We start from the raw sequence: 13,336 nt of genomic DNA, 5'->3' as shown, positions 1-13,336 counted from the left end.
ATAATTATGATTACGTCACATGAAAACCGACAATAATATTTGTTTTGTCAGTTGTGTTTTCCCATCCGGTAGTCTTTCCTCATTAACACACACACCCAAATTTGTGAAAGGATTTTACAGGTACTTTTACTAAAAAAAGCCGCGTATTGGTTAAGTTAAACCCTTAAAACCTAAGGCTTCGTCCCACAGCCAAGATTAGTATTGCACTAAAATTTAAAATACTTGTTTGTTTATTTATTGGAGCTGGATATGGGAATAAGCTAACTTCTTCATTAATTTCCATTAGTTTTGACTTGTTTTGTCAGGAATTGAAACAGCCGGCTTACAAAATGACGAATGCAAATAATAGAAGTCTTTAGTCATAATACACATCATAAATGACGAAAAGTGTGGAGGATGAGAAGAAAAGTGTTGATAATGCAGTACCGAAATCAACAGCTTATAAAGCCAAATGGTCGTGTAAGGTTTTCGAGGAATGGAAACCGCATCGATTAGTGAAGTCCTGTACTTTGGAACCCGGCGGTCTTTTTACCACGAAAGACTTTGAAGAAAGAGTGCAAACTTTGGAAACGGCCATTACAGATATGCCTGCATGCAGTCTCAACTACTGGCTGTCGAAGTTCGTTCAAGAAGTAAACAATTCTTCTGGGGAACGTTATCCTTCCCGTTAGTTGTACTCGATTATTTGCGGACTGAAGTGCCACCTTTCTGATGTAAATGGAAGTGCTGCATCGAACCCTTTGGACATGTCCGACCGAAGGTAAGTTACATTTTTGGGGCATAAAATTTGGTTCGCGTAAACTACTTGTGTGCATTGTTTTTAATACTACTTTTTTTCTTTCGCTTTCTTAGGTTTGTGACATTTCGGCGTGTTTTGGATGCAGAAATGAAAGAAGCAACGCGAATGGGTGTGACTTTGAAAACAAAAGGAGACACATTGTAAAAGCTTACTTCTGAGTAATAAATATTCATTGTTTTGTGCAAGTTGTCATTGTGCATATTTTAGTGGTATATACCACTCTCACTGGAGAGTGGTATACTGTTTTTCATTGGGTATCCAAACACATGCACGTGATGTGGTATACATCTTGTGGTTGATAGTTGACCTTATGAATTATTAATGAGTCTGAGAAGTAAACATCCAATTCTAACGTGACGCACAATAGCTAGCAAAAAGCTATTAACACATTGAAAATAAATTTTGCCGCGAGAATAGCATTGTTTTCCCTTTCGATTTACTTCTTGAACATGTTCAGTAGTCTAAAACTATATTAATATTGACTTCAATTCGCTTTGGATGAAAATACCTAGAATATAAAAGTGACTCAGTACGTAGTGTCTATACCGCTTGCAAGTGAACTATGGGTTCACGCGGAAGATAAAACACTGGCCACAAAATTCTAGTTGTGAAGATAACGGACGAGCAAACCATTTCAGGTCAACAAGGTTGAACTATTTTACTCTCTATTAAGACAACGCATTAACCAACTAATTAGCAGGTGCACTAAAGATGACCTGGAGTTCTCAATACAGTGACAGATGGCACACGAGTGAAATTAAAATTTTATGCTGGCTTATTTGTCAAACCTATTGCAATTAAAAGGTCCCCGTTTCAGTAACAAGAGCTGTTAACCGTTGTTTATTTAAACATTTGATTAAACATAAGAGTTGTCACCTGAATGCATAAGTAAGGAAAATTATGTGGTTCAACCACTCGAACTTAGCTTTTTCCAGTATATAGTTCATCTTCATTTAAAAAAAGAGACTTTATAAAATCTAATCCACGAGAACTTCATTACCGATAACCAAGCTTACGAACTGCTGACCTTATTCTCAGTAGAAATGTGCAACCTAACGGATCCTCGACATGCGCTGTAGTCACGAATGCTTCCCTGTCTTCTATGTCCGTGAGTCCTCAACAAACATTTTTTAACTTGGAAGCCGTAACCCCAGCAGTTTATGAAAAAAACGTTTCTGTTGTAAAATGGGTCCTTCAAATCATGATGATGATGGTCGCAAAGAAGAGCCGACTGACCTGAAAGCCATTATTATCACCATCCACGTTCTTTTGACAGTTGCCACTGTTTTTGGCAATTCTCTTGTGATCAGAGCGTTTTATAAATTTTCAAGCCTGCGGAGTGCTTCTAACGCCATTCTGGTGAGTTTGTCAGTGGCGGACATTTTTATGACGGTTTCTTTCATTTTAAAGATTGCGAACATAATTGTCGGAAAGACACCATCGCCGCGCGTAATATGCAGCGTCGCTTCAACAGTCAGCCTGACTTTCAACGCCATAATTATTCTGCATCTCGCTTTAATCAGTGTGGAACGCTTCATCGCCATCAAATTCGCCTTGAGGTATCAAATGATAGTGACTAATCGCCGAGCAACGATTGCTTCCGTCGTAGTGTGGCTTTGGGGAATTGCTGTTGTATTGATCTTTCCCCAGGCGTTGAAGTCAGAGGGGCTGCAAGTGTTTAAGGAGTTTTTACAGGCGTTGTCTCCGTGCTTCCATCGTCATCACGAGCCCTTCCGTTTACAGTCAACATCCGTCAGATCATACCTTGTTTTCTTGGTGGTATCATTACTGGTCATGCCCATTGTGATTATTATGATGTCGTACAGTTATATTTTCAAAGTTGCTTGGAATCAGCGGAGACAAATTCGGGAAGAAAACAACTTGCAAGGAGAACTCACCGGGAGGCGTGAAATGAAAGGAGCCCGTACTGCGGCCATTGTGGTAGGGGTCTGTCTTGTTAGTTTCATCCCGTTATTGGTTGTACTGTGCGTCCGCTTTCTCACCTCATCACCGATCGCAGCACACAAAATGCACGCAGTTTATTTGGTTGAAAGTTTGAACGCCTGTTGGAATCCTCTGATCTTCTGTTGGAGAAATGAGAACTTTAGAAATAGTTTTAAAAGACTTTTAAAGTGCAATCCATAGCTGATTAAAGCACGAGGTGCTGCAAATAGACTGACAAACCAGATAAACCGTAAATGGAAAAACACATGGATGCCAGACAAAGAGAGTTAGAATAGGAAGTTGTGTCCGCGGTCTGCAGCACCAAACAAAAAGATTAAAAACAAAGCATATCAGTCATATCAGTTTATGGATTTACTTCATTTCTTGTTTGGTATTACAGACAATATAGAGCTTGGTTAGGGAGGAATATTATACAATAAAATGCCAGGAAAGAAACACAAGCGAAGATAGAAGTGTGTATTGCCTACATTTCAGTCCACGTACGGCGGTAAGAAGTAAATTGCAAGATACAATGCTATCGGCGCTGGGTGTGTTTTAATTCATTCCTGAGTGTAGAGACGAAAGTAGCATATTTAACTGTCGCATTGTTTCTGCGTCTCGAAACATTCTGGTGCATTGTAAATTCAGACCTGAACAAAAAAAATAGCTGGCCTTTTAGATTTCTAAGCAAGACGCTAAACATAAGGAGAGTATTAGTTTTTTTTAATTGTCCTCTCTTCCATATCCGTGCACTTTATTTATGGTTTTAAGTTTGTTTGGTAGTCGTCGATAGCCTGAAAGAAATAAAATAACCATCATTCTAATAGCCTGCTGGCTTTTCGTCTCCGTCATAAAAGGTTGCTAGGTAACAATGACATATTCCTGTAAACATAACGAGATGACGCTGTGACGACGTTGATGCAGCAGGTGCTGGCTACCACGCAAGCACTCACAATGATATCACCGAGCAATTCTGACACTCAGTAAACTGGGATCGTGTCAACAATCCACCGTCAATTTAACATTTCAAAACATTTGTCAAGACTTCGCATACAAAATACCGTTTTGGCAGTGTCTCCAAAATGTTCTCATACGCTATGAGAAAACTTCACAACTGCCATTTGCACATAAGACAGGTAGACGTGACTGCGAAGTTTGCGGAATTTACTTAGAGGCGCCGTTGTAATTAAACTCAAAACAGGAACTCGCTCCTGAATTTGCCAAAATTAATGGTGCCGAAGCTACGAAAAAAGGCGCGCTTGAACTCAACGGGAAACTTTTATGTCAATGCGGACGAGGACGAATTACAAATCAAAAACACCACATATATGGAAAGCGTAAATGAGGGGTCAGGTGATGTGAATGACGTCAGCCTCTCAGAAAGTCTCCGTAAAGCATTTTTCAGACTTGTGAGCTTAATTCATCGATTTAGCCAAGTCTAAAAGAGGAGCTCCTGATTACAACAATTAACCATAAAGGAAAAAGAGGATTTGTTTTTCTTGGATCAGAAACTCAAAAAATGATCAATTTTGAGCACGTAATTGTTCAGCGTGTGGTTTCACTATTTTTCCATTAAAGGTCTAGATAACAGCAGTCAAAAAATATAACAGCATCGTGCTCCGATTGAAATAAACAAAAAGTGTCGTCAACACACCTACGATAAAATAAAATTCTATTTTATCGTAGGTATTTTAACTCTAGGCACCCCAACATAAAGTTTACTATGGAAAAAGAACTTAATCGCAAATTACCCTTTCTAGATGTTCCTATTGATATTAGTGACACTAATTCTTTCCTAACTAGGGTTTACCGTAAGAAAACCTTTACTGGGTTATTAACTAATTATTTTAGCTTCACCTCGTAGGTCTCATTAGGACTCTTGTTGACAGGGCCTACAAGATCAACAACACTTGGTTGGGGTTACGCGAGGACATAACCAAGCTTACTGAAATTCTCAAAAAGAACCTTTTCCCTGCCCATTTAATTGAAAAAGTGGTTAACCGTTACATCACTGGGACCCATAGCAATCATTGTCCCCGGGGCTACCCCCTTACCACCTCGCCCGCGTTTTACTTTAAGCTGCCGTACATAGGCCATTTTTCTATCATCACTCAGAAAAAGATTCGACACTTAATCAAGCGCTACTGTAATGATTTAGACATCAAATTAGTTTTTTCTTCCTTTAAGATAGGTGACCTTTTTGGTGTGAAAGACCCTATCCCCGGCGAGCTTCGTTCACGTGTGGTTTATAAGTTTACATGTGCGGGCTGTAATGCCTGTTATGTCGGCGAAACCTCCCGACATTTTTCCACACGCGTACGTGAGCACTTAGCCGTTGATAAGGCCTCTCACATTTTCAAACATCTTCAGAATTCTGAACGTTGTCACGCCACTATCAGCTTTCAACTCAAGATAAAGGAGGCTATCCATATTCAAAAAGAACTATCTTGCCTCAATCAGCAATTACACCATGTAAATCTAAAACTATCCTTTTAATTTACACCTTTTCACGTTCTGTTGTTACTATTTGTCTTAATTAGCATTTTTGTCTACTTATTATTCAACTTGCTTTGTAATCATTCAACTGAAGATGAAAGAAGTTCTGTCGAAACATGTCTTGTAAACTTAAAGTGCCACTATGATGAAATTCTCGATATCCATTTCTTTACATTTTCGTGCACATTAGGTCTTTCCTAGATATCTTGCCAAATTTCAATTTTTTACGAACATTAAAATTCGTGGTTTTTGGACCTTAATTTCCGAGAATTTACGGCCGCCATTAATTTTCCTTGTTCCAAGTCTTGGTTGAAAATTTGAGAAAATGACGTCATTTTCTCAAAAATACCGCACGGGTTGAAATTATGATAACAATTAATGTAAAATGTTGCACGAATATATGAGCCAAAGTTTTTGTTACTCTTTATGCGAATTGCTGTGCTAATTGTTATTATAATTTCAACCCGAGTGGTATTTTTGAGAAAATGACGTCATTTTCTCAAATTCTCAACCAAGACTTAAAACAAGGAAAATTAATGGCGGACGTAAATTCTCGGAAATAAAGGTCCAAACGACATGAGTTCTAATGTTCGTAATAGAATGAAATTTGGCAAAAAATCTAGCAAAGATCTATTGTGTGCGAAAATGCAAAAAAATGGGTATGGAGAATTTGATCATAGTGGCACTTTGAAAAATTGGTCATTTTCCTTAAAATTTTTTCCAGTAACATTTTAACAAACTGTACTCAACAAATGTACCCAAGATTGTAGAAATTACCTACGCAATATAAAACGGACTTCCGAAGAGACGATTTTAATAACAATAATAATAATAATAGTAATGATTATGATAATAATAATAATACATTTAGAGACACTGTATAATAAGAAAAAAAATAATAATTAACCAAGAAAATAAATTTTACGATAACTGCAGAAATTCTCGCGTGCTCATTGGCTAATTTAATAAGCGGACAGACACATCAAAATATTTATAATTTATGCGATGCGTCAACGAGCGAGAACAGACAATTTGACAATTTGTTACCGTGAAAAACAAATTGATGTCAGTTTTTCATGCGTCTGTCCTGTTATTGATAATGAATTTCGTCATACCATTGTCAAAGTAGTCTGCGGATCCCGATCCACAGCTACTTTGACGATGAAATGTCGAAATTCATTATCAATAACAGGATAGACGCATGAAAAACTGGCGTCAATTCGTTAAATCAGGAGCCATAATCGGGGACGGAGACCGTAAGTCTTGGGATCCGCGCGCACCTATGATATGGGACAATTTTTCTATTTTTAGAACAAATTGCGCCATCCTGACGTCATATATCCGCGCGGATCCACGCACATGTCGGGGGCTCTTGTGTGGATGTTGTCACGTTGCGTGATCAAATGGTGAGAGTTGCGAGAATCTCTTGCAGATTTTTCACAGCGATGGCAGGGAATAAGTGAAGGAATAAGAGCAAGGGTTCTATATGTCGTTTTATGCTCTGAGCTGATGGAAAAGGTGAAACTTCAATTTCGCGCTGTGAATGAATATTTCTACCCGCGCTAGTTGAACGCGTAAGCTTTTGCGTTTGCTCTGTGAAGAAAAGTTATGAAAGAAAACTCTTTACTCTGGTATCGAGTTAATTTGAGAGTTTCCCAAACAATGCTTAATCATAACCAAAACCTGTTTTTGATAGTTTCTTATCGTTTCTGTTTGTTTGGCGAGTTTGCAAAAGTTTTTGAGTAGCTCATTTGCATAATGCAGCGCGTGCACTTTTAAGTCCGAGTCGGTGTTTTAAATTGTCAATCTTGACAAAGATTTCTTCCGTTGTCTTTTGTGCTGAGATGCTGCAACAATTTTCACCAACGCCAAAAGGCTACTAACATCATGTGTGTTTCTTTAACACAGTAAAATTTTAAACTGCGAAAATAAAATAGACAAGGAGTTTTGATAGCTCAACCAACAAAATCAGATCGAAATCGTTGTTCGAGATGATTAAAGAAATCGTCATCGTAACTTTGCCGTTTATTTCTGCTGTATTCACATATTTTCAGCTAAGCTTTTAATATGTTCCCAAACATTTATCAACCTTAAACATATTTAAAAACTAGAGATGTTATCTGAGTTCGATGTACGTTTCCACACGAACGTGCGAGAGTCCAGTTTGCCATGTTTTACTGACTGCACAAAACACACATCGGCGGGCGCTCTTCTTCATCGACAACAGACAATTGATTGGATTTTTACATAACCGAAACTGAGCAGCATCTACAGACATAAACTTAATTGCCACTTATTGGGCCTTGATAAAATATCAAGCGTTGCTTACAATTCAGGCGAAACTCGAACTTGCAATTATTTTTTTTTTTTTTTTTTTTTACTTTTCGGTTGCGGTAGACTCTGGCGAAATCCTCGCAAGCGTGTGGCAAGAGGAGGGAAACTTTGAAGTCCTGCAACGGTGCTATATCCAAATATATCCAACTAGTTTTTTGCTGTGTTATGGAAAAGCTGTTAATCTTCAACGTATGTGAAACTTAGAGGGGAGAAATGTGGAGCTCTTGTGAAAGAAGTCAAAGAAGCAGCGGAACACAACTTAGTCAGTGATATAAAGCGGGACATAACTAAATTCGACACTGTCTTACTTCAAGGAAACTGGAGCAGCTTACGACGAAAATACTGAAGTAAAATTCCAACAGACATGAACGTATTGAGTTGTGGGCCAAAAGCGTCAAACATTTCGGGAATTTCGGAAGCCATTTCCCCACGCTACATTCGCAAATCCTCGCAGAATGTACGCGCGTGTGCCGCAGATGATGGCGCAATTTGTTTTAAAAATAGAAAAATTGTCCCATATCATAGGGACAGCCCCAATACTAGAAATGGCGCGCGCTTACGGTCTCCGTCCCTGATTATGGCTCCCGCGGAATAATCGCAGAACGAAACAGTGTACTATGAAATGTTAAACTCCTGAGAGCTGAGAGTCACTCTGCCAAAATTCTACTGTTCATCAGGTAAAATAATTAATCACAATAATACTGCAATTGAAGAAAGGGAATTCGATACACTGTTCATTAACAATTCCACAAGTTTAGATGCGGAAATTAATTTAATTAATAATAATAACAATAATAATATTAATAATAATAATAATAATAATAATAATAATAATAATAAAACAAACGGGTAGTTGGGGCTCGCTAGGCTTGGTAGCCAGCCCAACTAGGAGAAGGTCACTCTGAACAAAAACCAACACAATAAATTGTTAAAACATGACAAGTAATAATGACAATTTTTCATACCGCATCGGTCGTCGCGCGGGTAAACAAGGGCCGCGTCCCTCAGTAGGGAACCAGGCTGGGGTCGAAAAATATGCTACTGGAACAAACTCCGCCCAACAAGCAGATGAGGATTACCACGCCGAGGATATTCCTCACAGGGGCCCTCAAAATGCACCAACTGTAAATCGCCAAAGAGAAACAAGAAGTAAATGGACCAGGAAGGAGTATATGGAAGTGATGGAAGCATACTTTAAAGCTCTAGCTAAGCCCAATGCATCAGTCACAACAGATGCATACAATATCTGGCGAATTCAAAATCCAACCAAAAGACCAAACATGGATGCTAATAAACTGGCAAACACCAGACGGGACATCATGAACAAGAAAAGACTGACAGACATGGAAATTCAAGCCATCAAGGACAAAGTGACTGACAAGACAGACTGTACCGAGAACAATAGCCTTCATGAAGGCAATCCCTCTGCAGTAGCTGTGGAAGATAATGCCCCCGAGGCGAGTGATGAGGTAGCTGTCCACAATGATAAAGAACAACTAAATGATCCCAACGTGCCGGAGACCCCTCAACACACCAATGATGGAGATGAAGCTGCAATGATGGAAGAAATTTTGAGGAAGTGGGAGATTGTGAAAAAGACAAACATAACTGAACGACCACCTATACGAAAAATCAAACATACAAGACAGGCAAAGGAAGTCTTAGAAACAGCAAATAAGGCCATAAACCTAATTAAGGCCAAAAAGGGGCAGAAACTGTCTCTTACCGAAGTGAATGAACTATTCTACACTTCTGCCTCAGTAGTCTGTGACACCCTAGGCATCAAAGTAAGATCAAAAGTGCCTATGTGGAAAATACGAATCGAGAAAGACATTCAAAGAATACGTAGAGAGATCTCAATCCTAGCTGAAATCCTCCAAGGAAGACGTGTTAAAGAGAAGAAAAGAAGAGCTCTCATGAGAAAATATAAGTTCAAATCCAACGACGACATCCCACCTGTCACGGAAAAACTGAAACAACAGCTATTAGCTAATTATAAATTCCAGAGAATAAGGCGCTTTGAGAAAAGACGAAAGTTTTACTCCCAGAACAAAATGTTCAAAGAAAACACCAAAAGATTCTATCGTGAACTTGGGAAAAAGACCATCGAAATCTCCGAGCCACCCGGGAAAGAAGCTCTTGAGAGCTTCTGAACTAATATCTGGGAGAAAGAAAAGCGTCACAATGAGAGAGCAGAGTGGATAAAACAAACAGAGAATGAAAACCAACAAACGCCCACTCAGGAATGGCTGGAAATATCCATTGCTGAAACAACATCTGCTATCAAAAAATCTAGCAACTGGAAAGTTCCTGGATTGATGGAATAGCAAACTTCTGGATTAGCCTTACATGAAGATCTGACTAATGCCTACAACATCTGCATCGAAAACCCAGAGGAATGCCCAAACTGGCTAACAACTGGTATCACTTACTTCCTTCCAAAAACTGAGGACACGGCAAACCCCAAAAACTACAGGCCCATCACTTGTCTTCCTACAATGTACAAGATCTTAACATCAATCTTGTCAGCTAGATGTTATAGCCATCTTGTGAGTTACAACTTACTACCATCCGAACAAAAAGGTTGCAGAAAAGGGAGCTACGGCTGTAAGGACCAACTCCTCATCAACAAAGCTATATTGGAAGATATGGGTGGATTACAAGAAAGCTTTTGACTCCGTTCCCCACAGCTGGATATTAAAATGTCTTGAAATCTACAAGATATCACCAAAAATGAAAGATTTCATCAAAGCAAGTATGACCAAATGGAAAACAACCGTCACGCTTAATTATAATAAGGGAACAATATCTTCTCGTGAAATAAAAATAAACAGCGGTATCTTTCAAGGAGATTCCCTCTCACCTCCTCTTTTCTGCATAGCTTTAGCACCTTTATCCTCTCTCTTGAATGAGAGTAACTACGGATACAAAATAAGCAACGCAAACATCACTCACCTGTTTTACATGGACGATCTGAAAACCTATGCCAAGTCTGATGAAGATCAGAAAGGCCTACTTAAAATTGTCAAAGGCTTCAGTGATGATATAAGAATGGATCTTGGGCTTGACAAGTGCGCCAAAGCTACATTCAAACGAGGCAAACTGGCTAAAACCGAAAACATCGAAATCGATGTTGGCATGCACCACCATACAAGACCTCGAGCAGGAAGGCACCCACAAATACCTTGGTGTGAATGAAGGAGATGGGATCCAACATGCAAAGATGAAAGAGAAAATTCGGAAGGAGTATTACCGTAGAATTCGCCTGGTGCTCAAATCCGAACTTAATGCTGCCAACAGAATTGACGCAATCAACACTCTTGCCGTCCCAGTCGTCACTTATGAAGTTAGACAGAAAAACAAGGAAGTTCTTGACAATGGCAAAAATGCACCACCCAAAAGCTGACGTGGACAGGCTATATATCCCTAGAAAGGCAGGTGGAAGGGGTCTTGTACAATTAGAAATTACCTACAAAACAACTACAATTGGCCTAAACACATATCTCAACAACAAAGATGATTACCTCCTCAAAATTGCGAGGGATCATGACCGCGGCAAGAAAACAATGTCCATACACCATCAAGCCGCAAAATACGGGCGAGAGCTCAGTTTACCAGAAGCTGAAGTGGCAGAGAATGAGCCAGCCACGACCTATGCCCGAAGGGTCAAGCTGAAAGCCAAACACCAAGCTTTAGAACAACTCAAGAGCAAATGGGAAGAAAAGCCTTCGTATGGTCAGTACCCAAAAAGAACAAAAGAGAAGGATGTAGACAGAGACAAAACCCACAATTGGCTGAGTACACCTGGCCTCAAATCAGAAACAGAAGGTTTCATTATTGCTGCCCAAGATCAATGCATTAAGACCAACTATTACCGAAATAAGATCCTGAAAGATGGCACCGACCCAATGTGCAGAATCTGTGGGCAATTTCAAGAAACAATTGACCACCTTGTCTCCGGATGCCCTGAACTTGCCAAGACAGAGTACATACAAAGACACAATAAAGCTGCAGCATATCTCCACTGGACAATATGCAAACACCATAACATCAAAGCACAAGATAAACACTACGACCATGAACCAGCTACTGTGACAGAAAACCAAACAGCGACTATACTTTGGGACATGCCAATCCAAACCGACAAAGAGATAAAAGCAAACAGACCAGACATAGTGGTGAAAGACAGAAAGGAACACCTCCTTGAAAACAATGGAAAAACTCGCAAAGTACCAAGATCTTGAGATTGAAATTGAGAAAACGTGGGGAATGAAAACAACAACTGTCCCAGTGATCATTGGAGCTTTCGGACTTGTCAAGAAGGGAACAGAAAACTACATCGGCAAGATCCCAGGCAATATTAGGATAACAGAGCTACAAAGGACCGTCCTCCTTGGAACTGCTCACATACTTAGGAGGACTCTATCCATCAAGTAATCCAGCAGACTTATGACTGCCCTAGGCTCATGGATTGAACTCGGCACCATAAGTTAAAAGCAGCAAGACTTTAAGGACTTAAAATAATAGTAATAATAATACATAATAATAAAAAGAAAAAATTATTATCCTAAAAGTAAAATACATCAATGCGGAATATTCACAGAACGAAACAATAGTTATGAATAATAATAATAATAATAATAATAATAATAATATCGCTTTGATGAACCACACGGTGTTTTTGAAGTTTATTTTTTAATGAAGAATATACATGTTTCGGATGAGACATCATCCATCGTCAGTTGTACAGTGAGAAATAAAATGAAAATATGTAATAAATGGTTTAACAAGTGAGATATTAACAAGAATAATTAGGGATGAAGGCGCGAACCAAAAAAAGGTAAAACTATTTAAGCTAAGAAGGAGATTAATTAGTATGAAAGGGATAAATTAAGATGTTTGACTTGGGAATTTAAAGACGGTTGCTCCCAAAGGATGTGCACGGCTTCCTTGATTTTCAATTGGAAGCTTGCGGAAGCAGAGTCGAGAATTTTGAAGCAATCTTTTGAACAAAGGGAGCGACAATTTTCAGAACTTCTCAGGTGTTTAAAGATGTGGGAATGTTTGTCAGAGGAGAGATGTTCGCGGATGCAAGTGGCGAAGTGACTGTTGCTTTCATCAACATAACAGGCACTACAGCCTGCACATGAAAACTTATAAACAACTCGCAATCGTAAATCCGGAATAGGATCCTTGACCCCAAACCAACACCTGATTTTAAACGGGGCGAACAACAACTTAATGTCTAGGTCAGTGCTCCCGTAACACCAGTTGGGCCATGTTCGATTTACCACCCACGTACTGGATCATTATGCGATGTTTGAGTGCCGCGTTTAACGCAGAAGCCCAAAGTTAAAACAACCACAAGAAAAGGATAAGATAAGATGGCTCTATTTCTTCTCAGTTTATGACATATGAAATAAATATTTCACTGCCAAACAATTTAAACAGTCCACAGCATGTCAAGAGGGACGGCGGCCTCATGGTTAGTGCGCTCGTCTCCGGATCGAGCAGTCCGGGTTCAAGCCCTGGCTTGGGACATTGAGTTGTGTTCTTGGGCAAGAAACTTTACTCTCACAGTGCTTCTCTCCACCCAGGTGTATAAATGGCTACTGGCGAGCATAACGTTAGGGGTAACCCTGTGATGGACTAGCATCCCATCCAGGGGGGAGTAGAAATACTCCTAGTCGCTCCATGCCACAGACACCCGGATAAGCTCCGGCCTGATGGGCCACTAGGCTCGTATGCAGGCTTACAGCATGT

The 13,336-nt window shown here is 39.5% G+C and overlaps 3 protein-coding genes and 1 pseudogene across 4 annotated transcripts; all 4 read left to right on the top strand.

The window, feature by feature from the left end:
• Positions 1 to 377: 377 nt before the first annotated feature.
• Positions 378 to 1,087, top strand: LOC149106910 (uncharacterized; annotated as a pseudogene). The gene is made up of 2 exons (XR_016209606.1): positions 378 to 760; positions 853 to 1,087. The product of XR_016209606.1 is annotated as an uncharacterized LOC149106910 (transcript).
• A 550-nt stretch (positions 1,088 to 1,637) lies between these two features.
• LOC110040691 (adenosine receptor A2b-like) lies at positions 1,638 to 3,567 on the top strand. Its single transcript, XM_020745965.2, has one exon. The coding sequence runs from the start codon at positions 1,985 to 1,987 to the stop codon at positions 2,942 to 2,944; it is 960 nt and encodes a 319-aa protein (XP_020601624.2). The 5' UTR covers positions 1,638 to 1,984; the 3' UTR covers positions 2,945 to 3,567.
• A 4,802-nt stretch (positions 3,568 to 8,369) lies between these two features.
• On the top strand, positions 8,370 to 9,792 carry LOC149106909 (uncharacterized). The gene has a single exon (XM_089298222.1). The coding sequence runs from the start codon at positions 8,509 to 8,511 to the stop codon at positions 9,724 to 9,726; it is 1,218 nt and encodes a 405-aa protein (XP_089154348.1). The 5' UTR covers positions 8,370 to 8,508; the 3' UTR covers positions 9,727 to 9,792.
• Positions 9,793 to 10,306: 514 nt separating this feature from the next.
• Positions 10,307 to 12,278, top strand: LOC149106908 (uncharacterized). The gene is made up of 2 exons (XM_089297397.1): positions 10,307 to 10,670; positions 10,874 to 12,278. Exons 1-2 carry the CDS (start codon positions 10,307 to 10,309, stop codon positions 11,815 to 11,817), a joined length of 1,308 nt encoding a protein of 435 aa, XP_089153523.1. The 3' UTR covers positions 11,818 to 12,278.
• The last annotated feature ends 1,058 nt before the right edge of the window (positions 12,279 to 13,336 follow it).

Source organism: Orbicella faveolata, unplaced genomic scaffold, assembly GCF_042242905.1.
Source record: "Orbicella faveolata isolate gen_17 unplaced genomic scaffold, um_ofav_v1 contig_3, whole genome shotgun sequence".
Classification (NCBI taxonomy): Eukaryota; Metazoa; Cnidaria; class Anthozoa; order Scleractinia; family Merulinidae; genus Orbicella; species Orbicella faveolata.
This window is presented reverse-complemented; position numbering and strand designations above follow the sequence as displayed.